This window comes from Misgurnus anguillicaudatus, chromosome 16 (genome assembly GCF_027580225.2).
Source record: "Misgurnus anguillicaudatus chromosome 16, ASM2758022v2, whole genome shotgun sequence".
Classification (NCBI taxonomy): Eukaryota; Metazoa; Chordata; class Actinopteri; order Cypriniformes; family Cobitidae; genus Misgurnus; species Misgurnus anguillicaudatus.
In genome coordinates this window covers 21,829,614-21,846,726 of record NC_073352.2, presented here as the reverse complement: position 1 = coordinate 21,846,726, position 17,113 = coordinate 21,829,614, and the positions used below count along the sequence as shown (strand labels likewise).

Genomic DNA, 17,113 nt, shown 5'->3' with positions numbered 1-17,113 from the left:
GATAGAAATGTTGTATTTTAGACTAACTGTAGGTTTATTTATTTTAGTATTTTTTATAAGTTTTATTAAATTTTTGTTCCTAAATTCCACCGTTCTGCTGGGATCCATTTAATAATCCTACTTTTTGGGATCAAACAAATCCCAGTCTTACTAAAAAGTTTTGAACAACACAAAGTGCCGACATAATACAGATCAAAATTTAGAATGGATTATGTGATTCAATCCAAATTCAGAATCCATTTTTTTGTTTTGAACAACCCATTTTAAAATTTTAATCTGATTAAAGCCAAAATCCAAATGGATTACATTCGAACAACTGGCCCCAGGAGTAGTTTTTAAAAATAATCCTTATAAAAACTTACAATGGTACTGATATATAAGATACGTCAGTACAATGTGTTTTAAAAATAAGGCAGCTCAAACACAAATCTTAGTCTGGGACTAGGAAAACCTTGTCCCGGAAACCGCCCACCCCCCTCCTTAGTTACTTAGAGACAATAAAAAATTCCCTTCCTTTTGTAAATTTTAATTCAACATTCTGTCTGTTTTCTGACCTACAAATGAAAAAAATACAAACAAATATACAGAAATACATTGGAACATGGATTTTAAATAGCAGCAGTTTTTTAGACTAGTTTTAGACTAAAATAAATGTAAGAGCTGTCCAAACTGAAAACAACTTACACGAACATATCTTAAAATACATCAGTTCCCTTTGTTTTGCCATAAAATGCACACCAGAAATGTTTTTAGTAAGGCATGTTTGTTAAAACTAGTTATATTTCCTATTAAACTAAGGCCTAGCTCTGTTTTAAGATGTCCAGGAAACTACCCATTAGTAGTTTTTACAAACAAACACACCAATACTGGTGTGCATATTTAGACAAAACAACGGCACTGAATATGTTAAGATATGTCAGTACAAGATGTGTTTTTAAACAAAGGTAGCTCAAACAAGCATTTTAGTCTGGAACTAAGATAAGACCTGTCTGGGAAATCGCCCCAGTGGCTATCTGTAAAATAGGCTACCAGATTTAAGAGATGCAGTTAAAAACTGCTTTTGATAGTTTGAGCTCTGATTTTGATAGTTTGAGCTCTTTTTTTTGTTTGCTGTTGACAGCTGTTTGACAAATTATTTACCCTTTTTTTATTGACTGGAAGGTTAAACTGGTAGCAGTGTTATACTTTAAATACTTTATCATTATAATGATGAACTATCAACAGCAAATTAAAACAAAAAAAGATATATATATATACATTTGTGTAAACATTACATGATAGAAATATATTATATATAATATATTTTAGTGTAGGTTTATAAGTATTAGTAGGCCTATTTTTTTAAAGTTTTATTAAATTTTTGTTCCTGAAATCCTCTTTTCTGCTTGGATCATATAGTTTGTCTTACTAAAAAGTTTTAAACAACAGAAACTGATGCTTTAAACAACCCATTTTGAAAATTTGATCTACTTTTTATTTTTTTTTTTAATTTCAAAATTTACATATACAGTACAAACAACAAAGCACCAAAGTTCAAAGTACAATACACCTTTAAATTACACTGTAAGGAACAGGTGCATACATCACGTAGAAGGAAAACAAAATAAAACAAACACAAATAACAAACAAACAAAATTTGAGAGCTAGGGCTTTTGATCTAGGTTCTTTTCTTTAATAGTGGAGAACGTTTAGTGGCGTTCTTGTTTTGCATAATAGCAAGGGCTTTGGTAAGAGAAAAAAATCATTATGAAATGCCTGAAATGTAGGTTTTAAAGTTCATATATTTTGATTTGTGTATGTAGAATTTTACCAACAAGATGAGGCAGTATGGTGAAGCCAGTCATAAACATCCAGCCATAGTTTGTTAACATTGACACAGTAGTAAAATAAATGTTATAAATACACATATATTGGTTACAATTCTACATCTTTTTTGTACAAATTCACTGGATGGATATACACCATTTAATATTTTATAATGAATCTCTTTGAAAATTTGATCTAATCTGATAGTTGGAATGAAAGCTTGGGAATCCTTTTGTTGGAGTGTTTGAACTTACCACTGAGGGTCAGTAGAGAGCGTTGTTGTGTCAGAGTCTCGCGTTCTCTCGCGATATGTGGTTGACGATTGGTGCAGAATTCAAACTAACGTTAGGACGAGGTGAGACACGTGGACGCTGGTTTGTTGGCGATCAACTGTTCTGAGCGGCATTTCGAAAATTCAATCAATAGTATCTTTAGGCGGTTGGGCACGACTGTTCCGTGAATGGATCAGAAATAGGTAGGTGGGGAAGAATGGATTATAATGAAGAGGAAGAAGGTGAATGGGATGATGAGAGGGCTCAGACGAGTAGTAAAAAAGATAAAGGGAAAAAGAGAGTCAGAAATGAAACTGATGATAGCTCTGGAAGTGAAAAAGAATTGGAGACAGTCCAGAAAGAAAGAAATAAAGAATATGTTGTAATAATACGATTTAATGAGAAGGATCAGGAAAACATGAAGAAAGTTAACCCTTTTATGTTAACTACAATTTTGTCTAAGAAGATAGGGGACATACAATATGCAAAGGTCCTTAATGATGGAAATTTGATGGTGAAATGTGCTGATGAAAAGCAATTGGAGAGAGCATTAAGTATTAAAGAGATGGGAAAATGTAAAGTGGAATATGTAGGGAGGGTGGGAGAAGTGAGAAAAGTAGGATGCACAGGAGTGATCACGGGAATACCAACAAATGTTAGCATGGAGGAATTAAAGAAGAAGATTAAGGGGGGTAATGTAATGAAAGTCCAAAGATTGAAGTCAAATAAAGAAGGAGTACTAAGAGATAGTGAATCAGTGGCAATAGAATTTGAGGGAGAAAATACTCCAAAAAAGGTATTTTTGGGATTCATGAGCTATCCAGTGAGGATGTACGTGCCAAAGCCATTGAGATGTTATAGATGCCAGAGGTTTGGACACACTGCAAAAAATTGCAATAGACAGAGAAGATGTGCTAGGTGCGGTGGTGATCATGAATATGGAAATTGTGGAACAGGGACCCCACCAAAGTGTTGTAGCTGTGGAGGAGATCATAGTGTGGCTTATGGTGGATGTGAAATAATGAGGAAAGAGACAAAAATACAAAAGATAAGAGTGGAAAGAAGGATATCTTATGCAGATGCAGTTAAAGTGGTTAAGAAGGGGGAAGTTAATACAAGTGAGATAGAAAATGTGGGAATAATGAAACCTATACAACGGTCGGAAGATGTGTTGTATGTGAAAAAACGAGACCTGGTAACATTCATAGCAGGAGTAATAAATAGTACAGCAGAAGTGAAGTCTAAGAATGATAAAATTCAGTTGGTGGTAAAAGCTGCAATTAATCACCTGGGATTAGTAGGACTGACATGGGAGGAAGTAAGGGAGAACCTTGCTATTCAGTCAAGCCAAGAAGTGTCATGGGTTGGTTAATTCTAATGGTTATTCTTTTACAATGGAATGCTAGAAGTTTAATGGCAAATGGCCAGGAATTTAAACATTTCATAAATGAGTTAGAAGTAAAACCAGATGTAATATGTATTCAAGAGACATGGTTGAAACCACATCTAGAATTTGTTATTCATGGCTATATTGGATTAAGAAATGATAGGATTACAAGAGGGGGTGGAGGATGTGCTACGTTTATAAAGATTGGAATCCCATATAAGTTAAAGAACAAGGAAATAGATCAGGAGTACTTGGTGGTGGACATGTGGGACAGAGTGGGAGGGTTACGAATAATTAATTATTATAACCCATGTGGAAGGCTATATTTAGATAGTTTATTGAAGATACAAGGTCAAGATAGGATAAGAGTAATTTGGTGTGCAGATTTCAATGCCCATAGCTCATTGTGGGGCAGTGAGCAGACAGATGAAAATGGGAAAATAATTGAAGAGTTGATAGATGAAAAGCATCTGGTGTGTCTGAATGATGGGAGAGGAACTAGGATTAATCTACTAACGGGGAAAGAATCAGTACTGGATTTGACTTTAGTGTCTAATACTTTATCTGGGGATAGTTTTTGGGAAGTTAGATCAGCATCAACGGTGGGGAGTGATCATTATCCAGTATTATGCACAGTGGGTGGGAGAATGGAAGATGTGGTAGAGAAAAGGATTCCTAAGTATATATTTGGAAAAGCTAACTGGGAAGAATTTCAGAATTTGGGTGATGAATTAGTTACTAGGATAGATATGACTGGGAACATAGATGAAGTGAATAAGCAATTTACTTCAGCAATTAACAGGGCAGCAGACGAAGCCATTCCAAAAACGAAAGGTAAAGGTACTAGAAGACTTGTGCCATGGTGGAATGAGGATTGTCAGCAGGCGGTGAGGTCAAGAAATAAAGCATTTAGACTGGTTAAAAGAACACTCAATTATCAATATTTAATTGAATATAAGAAAGCTCAAGCAGTGGTTAGAAGAACTATAAGACAGGCTAAGAGGTCAAGTTGGAGAAAATATTGTGATGAGATTGGTAGGTCTACTTCTGTGGGTGAAGTATGGGGTATGATAAAGAGAATGGGTGGAGAAAGGAGGCAATGGGATTATCCCGTACTAACATTTGAGGAGAATATAGCAATATCTGATAAAGAAAAGGTGGAGGTCATGGTCAAATCATTCTCTAAGATTCATAGTTCAGAAAACTTGTCAGAAGAGGAGAGAAGGAGGAGGGCAATAACTATGAATCAGAATTTGCAAATGTTAGACAAAAAAGAGGAGTCAGGAAAGGTTATTGATGAGCCATTCACAATGGCAGAGATGGTGAGAGCGATTAAAAGAGCTAAGCAAACATCTCCAGGGAAAGATAGAATATGTTATGTGATGTTAAAACATCTAGGAGAAAGATCACTGTTAAAGTTGCTTGAGTTATATAATAAAGTGTGGAAGGAGGGAAAATTACCAAGTGAATGGAAAGAAGCAGTAGTGATTCCTATCAGGAAGCCTGGCAAAGATCCTACTAACCCCAATAGTTATAGACCTATAGCTCTTACGTCAAATTTATGTAAGATTATGGAAAGAATGATAACGGAGAGACTGTCATATGAACTGGAGTCAAGAGGGGTCTTAAATAGATGTCAGAGTGGGTTTAGGAAGGGAAGGAATACACTGGACTCTGTTTTAAGATTAGAGACTGAGATAAGAAAAGCTCAAGCTAATAAAGACAGCGTAGTTGCTGTATTTTTCGACATAGAGAAGGCCTATGATATGATGTGGAAGGAGGGTTTGCTAATCAAGTTAAATAGGTTGGAGGTAGAAGGGAGGGTGTTTAACTGGATTAAAGATTTTTTGTTTGAAAGGAAAATTCAGGTGAAAATAGGGGTAGAGATGTCAAGTCAGTATACGATTGAAAATGGTACGCCTCAAGGTAGTGTTATAAGTCCATTGTTGTTTATCATAATGATTAATGATGTATTGTAAAGGGACAAGAAGATATTGGTAGATCTCTATTTGCTGATGATGGGGCAGTGTGGAAAAGGGGAAGGAAGGTAGAGTATGTTATAAGAAAGGTGCAGGGTGAGATTGATAAAGTTGCAGAGTGGGGATATGATTGGGGGTTTAGATTTTCAATAGATAAGACAAAAACAGTCTTTTTCACCAGGAAAAGAATACAAGAAGACAAGAAGTTACGGTTATATGGTAGAGAGATAGAACGGTTAAGCTCATTTAAATTTTTGGGGGTGACATTTGATTCAAGATTAACATTTGCGGAGCACATTAGGAGAGTGGAGGGAAAGTGCAAGAAGGTAGTAAACGTGATGAGATGTTTAACAGGAAGAGAATGGGGAGCTAGTTGCTCTTCTCTTAAAAGTATTTATGTGGCTTTAATAAGATCAGTGTTGGACTATGGTAGTATAGTAGTGGGATCAGCGGCCAAATCCCTGATCAAGAAATTGGAGGTGGTACAGACTCAAGCACTGAGAGTATGTTGCGGAGCTTTCAAGACATCACCAGCTCCAGCCTTACAAGTAGAAATGGGTGAAATGCCGTTGGAATTAAGAAGGGTACATTTGATGGCTAATTATTGGGTTAGTCTGAAAGGGCACAATGACACCCATCCCACAAAAGCAGTATTGAAGGAGTGCTGGGAGAATGATCGAAATGTAAGAGAAAATTTTGGGAGGATTGGAAATAAAATAGCTGAAGATTTAGGTATACTTAATGTGAGACTAAGTCCTACAGTAGTTTTCCCAGCATTAGCTCCATGGAAGATGATGTGGCCAGAGGTGGACTGGTTTGTCTTAGAAGAAAAAAGGAAAGCGAGGGAGGAAATTGATTTAGTGAGTGTATTTAAGAATCGAGTAGGAGAAGAATATGGTAATTTTATTCAGATCTATACAGATGGGGCAAAGGATCCTGAGACAGGAGTTACAGGATTTGGAGTAGCAATACCAGGGCAACAGATTGAAATTTGTAGAAGAACATCGGACAAGTTAGGGGTTTACACTGTAGAAATGTTGGCAATATTGGAGGCATTACGGTGGATGGAGAAGAAGGAACAGGTAAAGGCGTTGATTTGCTCGGACTCGTCTTCAGTTTTAGGAAGCTTAAGATCGTTTCTATCAAAAAGTAGACAAGATATTCTGTATGATGTTTTGCAGCTAAGCACAAATATAGTCGGTAAGGGCAGTCAGGTCAAGTTTATGTGGGTTCCAGCTCATGTGGGGATTAGGGGTAATGAGAGGGCAGATAAACTAGCAAAAATGGCATTATTGAAAGAAAATATAGAAATGCAAATTAGCCTTAGTAAATCAGAGGTTAAGAGCATAGTATGGGAGAAAATAAATCAAATGTGGCAGGTAAGGTGGGATAGAGAGGAGAGGGGGAGACAGTTATATCAAATTCAGAATAGTGTCATAGGAAATAGGTTGGTAGGTGGTAATCGAAGAGAGGAAATAGTTATAACAAGGTTAAGGTTGGGTCATTGTATGTTAAATAAAACTCTTAAAATGATAGGCAAACATCAAACAGGATTGTGTGAAGAATGTCGAGTGGAGGAATCAGTAGAACATGTATTATTAGATTGTCCGAGTTATATAGAACAAAGAGACAAAATGAGTAGTGATTTTAGGGAGATAGGAGAACAGGAGTTCACTTTAAAAAGTTTGCTGGGTGATAATGATAGGGCAAAGTTTAGGGTACTGATGACTTTTCTGAAGGAGACAGGGCTATATAATAGGATTTGAGATAGATATAGGGGGAAAGGAGGGAGGTAATGTAGGATTAGAAAGGTGTTCATTATTATTATTATTATTATTATTATTATTATTTTTTTTTTTTTTTTTTTTTTTTTTTTTTTTTATTAATATGTGAGTATATATGTCATTAAAAAGTATAGAGTAGACCTATTATCAGGTCCATATTCCGGAACAGAGGGGGCGGTAATGCTCCATTAAGCTGGTTGCCAACCGCCGGTAAAAAAGAAAGAAGAAGAAGAAGAAGAACTAACGTTAGCTTAGAAAGCAGTTGGGAGAGTTTAACGACTGATTTTGTTATAAACTACATTTTGAAATAACTGATCAAGGTAAATGTGTTTAGATATTAGTTTGTTTTGTAAGTTAGCTGTTATTTTAATGTGACAACAGAAGCTTATGTTAACGTTAAACATTACGCAGTGTATTTAGTTGACGTTTTAAAGATTGGCGGAACGTAACTTAACTTAGAGAAATAAAGGCGTTAACGTTAACTTAACCAATAACAAAAGTCCTCGTAACTTAGCTTTTTATCTCTTTAGTAGACCCTTTTATATTAAAATTACGCGTTATTATATGTCTAGTCTGGGTACCTTATCGAACGTATTATTTTAGTAGCGCCATGCTAACTTACATGAACAATCCTAGCTAACGTTACACTGTTTCCAAATACAAACATATATATGCTGTGCTTATACACTGCTAACCACACACTTTTTTTTTACAAACAATAAACACGTCAGATGTCAAATCTAGAGGAGGAGATTAAAGCTTTGCGACGGAAAGTGCATGAGGGAGAAGAGGCTTTACAGCGAGCTGGTCAGTATGGACTTCAACTGTTGGATGACAAAATGGATCTGCACAACAAACTGGAGGAGCAGCGAATTGAGATGTCTAATGTCATTGAGGTATTGACAGACACACCTTTTGTTTCTCCATCCCTCTTGATCTATAAATGATTTATAAATATGACAGAATGTCATTTTGATACTGTTTTCTGATTGCAGACCATGGAGCAAGAGAAATATACATTACAAAGGGAAGTTGAGTTAAAAGCCCGCATGTTGGAGAGTCTGCGATCAGAATTTGACATTGTGAAAAATCACCAAAAACATCAACTGGAGCAGCAGCAAACTCTGATGGAGAGGAACCATGCTCTCGAACTTAGTGATTTAAAAAACAATGTATGTTTTTGTCTCACCCTATAAAGATGTTTTTCTTGTCATAAGTAGAAAATGCCCCAATATTTGTTTATCATCCATATCTTCTAAAGCGAGAATCTCCAGCCCTTTATTAGCAGGTGTTTAATTGGAGTTGGAGCTGAATTCTGTAGGACAGTAGCTCTCCAGGAGCAGGGCTGGAGATCCATGTTCGAAGGTCTTTCTTGCTTTAAAGAAAAGTAAGGTGACTTTGTGCACATTTCTAATAAAATGCTTTTCTAGGTGGAGAAAATGAAGGCAGATTTAGAAGAGGCTCAGCTTGCGGAGAAACAGATGAGACACAAGCTGGACCAGCAATCTGAATCGCTGCACAACAAAACAGAGGAGCTGCGTGTTCTTACGGAGCGTGCACATGAAACCATGTCCTCTGAGATTCTTGAGCTACAAGTGCAGAAGATGGAAATGGAATCAGCTATGGTAAAGTTCATATTTCGTAATGTTTTAATAGATCAATGTTTAGTAGAAATTCACAGTGCCAGGCCTGAGTGGTTGTAAGTATTTTGGTGGGACCTTGGTTTGCAGGCAACTTTGGAAGAGGAGCTTCAAGAGGCACGATACAAAGAAGAGCAGCTGCGTTTGGCCAACACCACCCTTCAGAGGCAACTGGAGAGAATCACAGAAGAAAAGGAAGAGAGAGAGAAGGAGGCGGTGTCCTGCTACAATGCTTTAGAGGTATGTCAATATATCTTTTTAAAGAAAAAACATGAAACATATATTTGTCCTTCTAAGGGAAATATGCAAAAAATATATTTGAAACCTATTATATGGTAATAATCCTGAATTTTGGGGACGTTTGCTTGTTTAAGTTTTGTGATACATGATGCTATACAAGAAGACTTTTATTCATTTCTGTTCTACCCAATGTAGAAAGCTCGTGAAGCAAACCAGGATCTTCAGATCCAACTGGAGCAGGTGTTACAGCAAGCCCAAGACCCAAACAGCAAAGGCAATTCCTTGTTTTCTGAGGTACATTAGAGAGCATTTTAGTTTTGGGAATGGTTTTGATTCGCCTTAGCTATATTAGGACATTTAACTAGTTTTTATAAACATACCTTACAAAAAAACAATACTAGTGTGCATCTTGACAGAAAATAATGGCACAAATATATGTTAAAATACACTGACCTAAAGGATTATTAGGGACACCCGTTAAGTTTTTCATTAATGCAATGGTGTTGGATGTTTTCTTGGCACACTTTAGGCCCCTTAGTGACAATTGGGCATGGTACTATGGCCTACCTTAGCATTGTTTCTGATCATGACCCTTTATGACCACCATGTACCCATCCTCTGATGGCTACTTCCAGCAGGATAATGCACCATGTCACAAAGCTTGAATCATTACAAATTGGTTTCTTGAACATGACAATGAGTTCACTGTACTAAAATGGCCCATCTCCATCAACTGCAAAATGCTATCCAATCAATATGGCCCAACATTTGTAAAAAAAGCTTTCAGCACCTTGTTGAATCAATGCCACGTAGAACTAAGGCAGTTCTGAAGGCGATAGGGGGTCAAACACAGTATTAGTATGGTGTTCCTAATAATCCTTTAGGTGAGTGTATGTCAGTGCAAGACGTTTTATAATTAATGCAACTGAAACATGCATTTTAGTCTGGGACTAGGATAAACACTGACTGCCCCTAAATGTTTTTAAGGAGGCATCTTTCCTAGACAAAAAAGTAGTAAATGAGAATTTGGCCGTTAATATATCAATGCAACGTAATTTTACAGGAAAAGACTGCATTACTATAAGCTATAAATATTATTTTTCTAATTATTTTAAATCTGTTGAAAGAAAATTAAAAGACATTGGTTATTGGATATTAAAAATATGAGATTTTAACAGGTGGAGGACAAGAGAGCTGAAATGGAGAGGCAGCTAAACAGTATGAAAAGACTGTATGAGTCTCTACAAAAACAGCACGCCCTCACCAAACAACATATGCACCGGATGAAGGTAATAAATGTTAAAAAACACAATAAAAGGTAAAAAAAACTTTCTTTTGCATTACTAAGATAATTCATATATGTTTCCTTCTGTTACAGATGCAGATAGCCACCCTTATGCAGCTCCAGGGCAATCGGGCAGACCCAGCGCAACTTGAACGATTGCAGTTCATGTTATCCGAAAAGAATAATGAGATAGAGACCTTAATGATGAAAGTACGAGAACTGGAGAAAGAAAAGGTAAGTGTTTTTACATTGCATCTTTTAAATCAAACATTAAGCAATTACACAATACTACTATCTCCTTTACCAACAGAGGACAGTTAAAGACCAACATCCATCTGTCCAGTCTAAAGAAACTGAACTTGTGGATGAGACTTACTACACAGACCTATTAAAAATGCAACTTACAAGTTCAAAGTAAGTGTTTTCTCAACACATACTTGTACTAAAGGCAAGTAGCAATTAAGTTATGTGTAACATTTTGATATGTATGTGCAAAGGAAAGATGCAGACAAACTGAAGGATGAGTTGTCCATGGCAAGAATGAAGGCTCTCTCTGAAAGTCAGAGAGTGTTGGAGTTGGAGAGGAAACTCTATGGTGCAGAACAAGCACTGAAGCAAAGACACAGTGACAATATGAAGCTTCAAGTCAAGCTTGAAGAACTACAAATAAAATACACACCCAATGGTAATTAAATCTTTAATTCATTTCTGAGTTATAATATAAAATGCTTTGTATTTCAAATACGTATTTCATGTTTTTTCCCCTTACTGGTTTGCCATTGTTTACACAAACTACTTCTTCATAATTTACGCATGCTTATAATGAAACACAAAATGTGTCACCTCATTCACCATTATTGTTAACGTTTTATTGTTAGCTTTAAGAAAATGCAATGGAATTGGGTAACCTGTTCTTTAAAATGTGACATTGTATACTCAGTGGTGAATAAAGGACAAGTCCAGAAACGTCGGCGTGAGAAGTTTCCAGTAGATGTTCCAGAGGTAAAATCAGCACCTAGCAAAGAGGAAACTGTAAACATGGATACAGAGCCAAGCAAGAGCCCGAGTGAAAATGCACAAGAGCACAAATGCAGTATTTCCATTGAAAAGCCGGTTGTGGTCCCGTTACAGCCTGCACAAACCTCAGAGCCCAACCCAATCCTGCCTCGCGAGAGCAAAACTGTCAGAATCTGTGAGGATCCCCCAATCTGCATTCCTGATCCACCCAGGTCAGTGCCAACTTCTGCATGCCAAACCATTTCCTTTCTGCTGGGCTTTGTCAACTTTACAGTCTTTGTCTTCTTTCTCCTTTTTGGGCTTTGAGGACACTCGCTTCTCATTCGTCATTTTCCTGTAGCTCAGAGGAACTTCTTTTGACCTTTAATTTCATATGATCCTGTTACACTAAGACAAAATCTATGTTGAACAGTATAAGTTGATGTTAAAAAAAATGAATAAGCAATGTAGCTTTATGTTAAAGCAGCAATATTAATATATAGGAGCTATATGTACTGTATATGTGTGTGTTTTTTAAGAGATGAAATTATCAGGGTTCCCACAGGTCCTTGAAATTTTGTGAATTTGGGGAAAAAATTCAAGAGAAGTTTTTGAAAATATACATACATAGATACAGGTCATTGAAAGTGCTTGAATCTATTTTATGCAAGAAGTTTTCTGGAAAAAATCCATATTATTCCCTATGTAGTGTAGGATAATATCATAAAAATTCTAAACTTTTTAAGCGCACATGCTAAACTGTTTTCTTTAAATGCTTTTATCTTCTGTACACGAATGTTGACTCATACCAAAATGCTTTTTTGCAAAGTTGTGTTTGACACATGAAAACGTCTCAGGTTACGTATGTAACTGTTGTTCCTTTAGAAGGGAATGAGATGCTGCGTCTCCCTTGCCATGCTTCCTGCGTCCCTGTAACGCCGTTTTTGGCAATATTTCAGATAGCGATATACTTCCTGGCACCCGCATTACCCTGTCTTTGTTGTTAAGCCTCACCATTGGTTGAATTTGATATACACATTCCACAGTGACTGTAACAGTGTATCTTAAAAGGTAACATGATGTAACCTTGCTCTCACTTGAAACGTGTCCCCACATTTACTCCTTGAAGTTTAGGGTTATTCACCTGGAAAATCATTAAAAGGTCCTTGAATTTGAAGTTCTAAGGTGTGGGAACCCTGAATTATGTTTATTGCATTATTAGCTCTTCTGTCACTGATATTGAAGTTTTTACTAATAGAATCACACTTGTGGCAGTACCTTAAAATGTTAATTTATGACATTTTAGCCCTTAAGAGCTGTATTTTAAACCACCACAAACTGATTTTTTCCTGCAGGTCTCCTATAAGTGACTGCAATAATAAGGCTGGAGATCAGACACTTAGCAATGAAGGAGAGGAGAACTGGAGAGCTGAGAAGAAGAAGAAAAAGTATCAACAGCCCACCCACATCAGTTCAGAAAAAACTATGGCAAGCGAATGTGCTCAACAGTAACGCTGCTATTGGAACTCATTGTATAGTTTGAAAAAGAATATATTTAAGTATTTTGGGAATTTTTTGTACAAGGTGATGTTTTCAATAATACATAATTGGAGGAACACGCCCACATTTTGGGAATTTGGCTTGTTCACGGTATCCCCCAGGGTTGGATGGGTCCACGCATGCCTCTCTCATCTCTGTGGGTGCTGTTGCTCTGTCTGACACAGCCCCCGCTAACTTAGCTTGGCGCGGAGACTGGAGGTGGATGGCTTCAGCTGGCATGCTGCTCCCAATGGGTGACAGATTAGCGCAAAATTTTTCTTATTTGTGTGTTGTGATTCCTGTGGTCACACCGTGTACAGATAACCGTATACATACTTGGACTATATTCTCAGAAGAGTGATTTTCACAACTCTGAGCGAACTCTCTGCTCCTCACCAGGGGGCTTCTTGGGTGCTCCGTGCAAATCACTCCACCCAAGTAGTATTGCTTTTCCTTCTGGGAATGTGGTCCAAGTATGTATACGGTTGAGGAATGGCTGTGTCTCGTGTGACCTTGTTGTTTGTGCACGGTGTGACTATACAAATCACAACACATGGGTGGGAAAATGCTCGCGTTGTTTTGTCGCTTGTTGGGAGCAGTTTGCTGGCTGGAGCCATTCACTTCCAGTCTTTGTGCTAGGCTAGCGGGGGCTGCGTCGGACAGAGTTGCGGCACGCACATGGATGGGAGGTGTGTGTGGACTTGTCTAGCTCTGGGGGATACGGTGAATAAGCTAGGTTCCCAAAATGTGGGTGTGTTCCTTTAAGTCTATTGTTTATGTACATGAATTATAGTACAGTAAATATTACCTATGTAATGTAATAAACTAAGTATGACATTTAATAAAACAGTTGATGCAGTCTGATAATTGATGCAAACATTTTAAACTTGCTTACTATATTAATTTCCTATATATTTACACATATTTGCAGCATGATGTGTTGGTTGGTCAAGAAGCTCAATTTTGGTCAATAGTTTCTGTGTTTGCATTTGATGCACTTTTGATAAGCACTATGCAAAACAAGATGTTGAATAACAAGGACAGTTACTTGATATTAGCAAATCTCCTGCCATGTGTTTTCCTTCAGCAGTAGCTTGTGGAGCATCTTGGAGATTAGTGTAAGTAGTAGGTGAGGTGTCACAATTTTGCATATGGCTGTGCTAAATTTTGTCAATAGTTTATCATTATAGAATCCAATTACACCTTTTTTATTTTATTTTTTTATTTTTTTAATTTTAGTTAATTCTTGCACGTACGATATAACACAATGTCATTGAATTTTTACAAAATCCATAAAAGAAAACATGAATTAGTTTCATAATAATGGAGCGCGAGGCTCATCTTGCTTTTGTTTGCGTCATGAAAGAGTGTTTCTTCTTTTACCCAATCGCCGAGTCGGAATAGAATGACGTTGTTCAAAAATAACCGTGTGCATTTATTTGATTGGTTCACGTATCACTTTCAGATGAAGTACGGAAGTTTAAGCGGTATCTGTCATTGGTTTCTTATGGATAGTTGCATTTTACAGGGGCTAAGCTCGGCAGGTTGTTATAAAAATAAATGTTAACATTATAGATGAGGAAAAAATAACATGTTCAGTAATTAGATGGGTAACGCGGTGGATTTTATATTCGGGTAGTCTCTTGTGTACTATGGACGTGATTGAACAACACTGTCTATGGAAGTTGCTGTTGTAGTAATTGTTTTTGTTTGACATTATGCTGATGATACGTACAATGCAAAATAAGAGGAGTTGCACTCTTGGGCTAATAATCACCATCTGGCTTTTCAGTCTTCATCTCGTACGTGCCCACGATGTGAAGGTAAGATTTGTTACAGTATTTGGGATGTTTGTACGCATTTCTTTAACAACAACAACAGCTTTTTTGAACCTGCAGTCCCCAACAGCTCTAACTATAAAAGATAGCACTGATGATCTAAACAGAGATGAAGAGTCACAGTTACAGGATGATGATGATGAAGACCTGGAGGTGTTTAGACCCACAGACAAGTGGCAAACTCTCAGACCAGGTGGGTACATTCCCATGGGTCACATGGCTGACTGTTTATCTTTGGATAAATGTTTCTGGGTAAATAGCTTTTCATGATTACCAAATCACCCCCATAATTTTAATGATTAATTTGTACATAATAAATGCTTTAGGTCAAGCAGTTCCAGCAGGCTCTCATGTCAGACTAAATCTTCAGACCGGGCAAAGAGAGGTCAAGTTAGGAGAAGAGGAACGTCTCAAATATTTGAGAGATGGAAATGGGTACAGTAATAAAAGATATGTAGGATCATAAAAAAAATGCATGACTAACTAAATAAATAAATGGACACATTATACACACACTTCTTATTAAGTTATTTTCTGTTTATCCTTTGTGGAGCAGGCCAGGAACGATGAACGTGCAGAACCCTTCATTCACTTCTCAAGAGTTGAAAGAGGCCCTGAAAAAGTTTAAAGAAGGATTGGATGATTCTGCAGACACTAAACAAGTAACCTTATTTGAAAAATCCCTAACCACTCATTTATTTGGCTTATTCCGTTTGCTGAATGACTAAATGTTATTTGGATCTTTAATAAAAAATTTGTGTCTAGAAAGAAGATGCAGTGAGGGCCCAATTTCGTTCGATGGAGGAGTTGAAAAAAGACATGGCAGCACTTGACATGCTGGTGGAGACGGATGTTCAAGTTATGAGGAGACTTTTAAACCAATTCAATGATACCAACAGCACGACTGAAGAAAAAGTAACTGCTCTTCATGACCTGGAGTACCTTGTGCATCAGGTAATGCCTTAATTACAATTGTGAAACACAATTGCTAGACTAAAAAATGTTCAATCCCTGAATGTTTTCACTTTATTTTCTAATAGGTAGATAATGCCCAAAATTTGGTGTCCATGGGAGGAATGCAGCTGGTAGTAAATGCGTTAAACAATACAGACATTCGTCTTCAGGAGAGCGCTGCTTTTGTGCTTGGATCTGCTGTTTCTAGGTTACTGGCATTATTACAGTCAAAAGTCTAACCAATTTACACTGCCGTAAGGTTTTACTTACTGTTTTTTTGTTCTTTAGTAACCCCTCAGTGCAAGTTGAGGCAGTGGAAGGCGGTGCATTACAAAAGCTGCTGATGTTGCTTGCCACTCAGCGACCCATGATGGTTAAGAAAAAGGTATTACAATATCTCTTAGTATTACAATATCATTATTTATACCACAAATGTAGATGAATACACTACTGATTTGATCTAATACAGGTGTTGTTTGCTGTGGCTTCACTGCTCCGTCACTTCCCGTTTGCTCAAAGTCACTTTTTAAAGCTTGGTGGTGCGCAAGTGCTTAGTAAATTATTTCAAACAACAGGAGCAGAGGCCCTGCGTGTGAGAATCATCACAATCCTATATGATATGATCATTGAGAAGGTAAGTGTTTGGTTACAGGTTTCCACACAATGCACCTCCCTTTAGACATATTTATTATTTGGTGTATTATTTTAAAATGTATTTTTACACCGTATACAGAGTCACCTGTTATTTCCCTTGTAGGAGTTGATATCACAGGTGGGCATGGACATCATACCAGATTCCTCTCACCAGGAGCGTTTGCGACAATACGACAAAGTCTCCCTTATTCCCGTGTTGGTAGAGCAGGGGTGGTGTAACCTCGTCCCTGAACTTTTAGCATCTCCTGAGCACGACTGGAGAGAGAAAGCTCTTCGCACGTTGCTTGCCATGATGGCTCAATGTCAGACCCAGTTTAAACAAAACCCCACACTGATCTATTCTCTTAATGAACTGCAAAAACAGTACAGAGAACTGGTTCTCACAGAGCATGACGTAGGGGAAGAGGATGGGTACTTTGGAGAGATCCTGGCTCTTGTGGACTCTATGATGGTTAAACTGCAATAGGTGTAAAATGGGACTGTTTTCGTCTTGGAACATCAAGAACTAATAAAAAGACTTTTGAATGATGGATTGGTCTGGTTGCTCAATTTAGGAAGTTCTATAAACACTCAAAAAGCCTAAGATGATGTATGCAGACATCCTCGAGATGCCTTTAAAATGTCAAATCAATGGGAGCCAATTAGGTTTAATTAGAATTGAGTAGCAGTCAAAATAATTTTTTTTAACAGTGAACAGCTTAGCACTGCTAGAGTGCTATGTTTATATAACTATTGTTTT

General features: G+C 37.2%; 2 protein-coding genes across 2 annotated transcripts; both read left to right on the top strand.

Moving 5' to 3' along the window:
* Nucleotides 1-2,115: 2,115 nt before the first annotated feature.
* spdl1 (spindle apparatus coiled-coil protein 1) lies at nt 2,116-12,909 on the top strand. Its single transcript, XM_055179123.2, has 13 exons — nt 2,116-2,155; nt 7,479-7,548; nt 7,960-8,124; nt 8,224-8,400; nt 8,659-8,853; nt 8,959-9,108; nt 9,304-9,402; nt 10,287-10,397; nt 10,487-10,627; nt 10,704-10,807; nt 10,891-11,078; nt 11,334-11,622; nt 12,745-12,909. The coding sequence occupies exons 3-13, from the start codon at nt 7,960-7,962 to the stop codon at nt 12,899-12,901; spliced, it is 1,776 nt and encodes a 591-aa protein (XP_055035098.2). The 5' UTR covers nt 2,116-2,155; nt 7,479-7,548; the 3' UTR covers nt 12,902-12,909.
* A 1,469-nt stretch (nt 12,910-14,378) lies between these two features.
* Nucleotides 14,379-16,904, top strand: sil1 (SIL1 nucleotide exchange factor). Its single transcript, XM_055179117.2, has 9 exons — nt 14,379-14,751; nt 14,827-14,959; nt 15,093-15,201; nt 15,323-15,428; nt 15,532-15,720; nt 15,807-15,928; nt 16,009-16,105; nt 16,190-16,354; nt 16,478-16,904. The coding sequence occupies exons 1-9, from the start codon at nt 14,647-14,649 to the stop codon at nt 16,838-16,840; spliced, it is 1,389 nt and encodes a 462-aa protein (XP_055035092.2). The 5' UTR covers nt 14,379-14,646; the 3' UTR covers nt 16,841-16,904.
* Nucleotides 16,905-17,113: the final 209 nt, after the last annotated feature.

Bases quoted from the DNA above. Each gene is read 5' to 3' on its own strand.
- sil1 (XM_055179117.2), top strand. From the start codon at position 14,647: ATGCTGATGATACGTACAATGCAAAATAAGAGGAGTTGCACTCTTGGG. The intron at 14,752-14,826 runs GTAAGATTTGTT...TTGAACCTGCAG, and splicing joins TACGTGCCCACGATGTGAAG to TCCCCAACAGCTCTAACTAT. The intron at 14,960-15,092 runs GTGGGTACATTC...TAAATGCTTTAG, and splicing joins GTGGCAAACTCTCAGACCAG to GTCAAGCAGTTCCAGCAGGC.
- spdl1 (XM_055179123.2), top strand. From the start codon at position 7,960: ATGTCAAATCTAGAGGAGGAGATTAAAGCTTTGCGACGGAAAGTGCAT. The intron at 10,398-10,486 runs GTAATAAATGTT...CTTCTGTTACAG, and splicing joins AACATATGCACCGGATGAAG to ATGCAGATAGCCACCCTTAT. The intron at 10,628-10,703 runs GTAAGTGTTTTT...CTTTACCAACAG, and splicing joins GAGAACTGGAGAAAGAAAAG to AGGACAGTTAAAGACCAACA.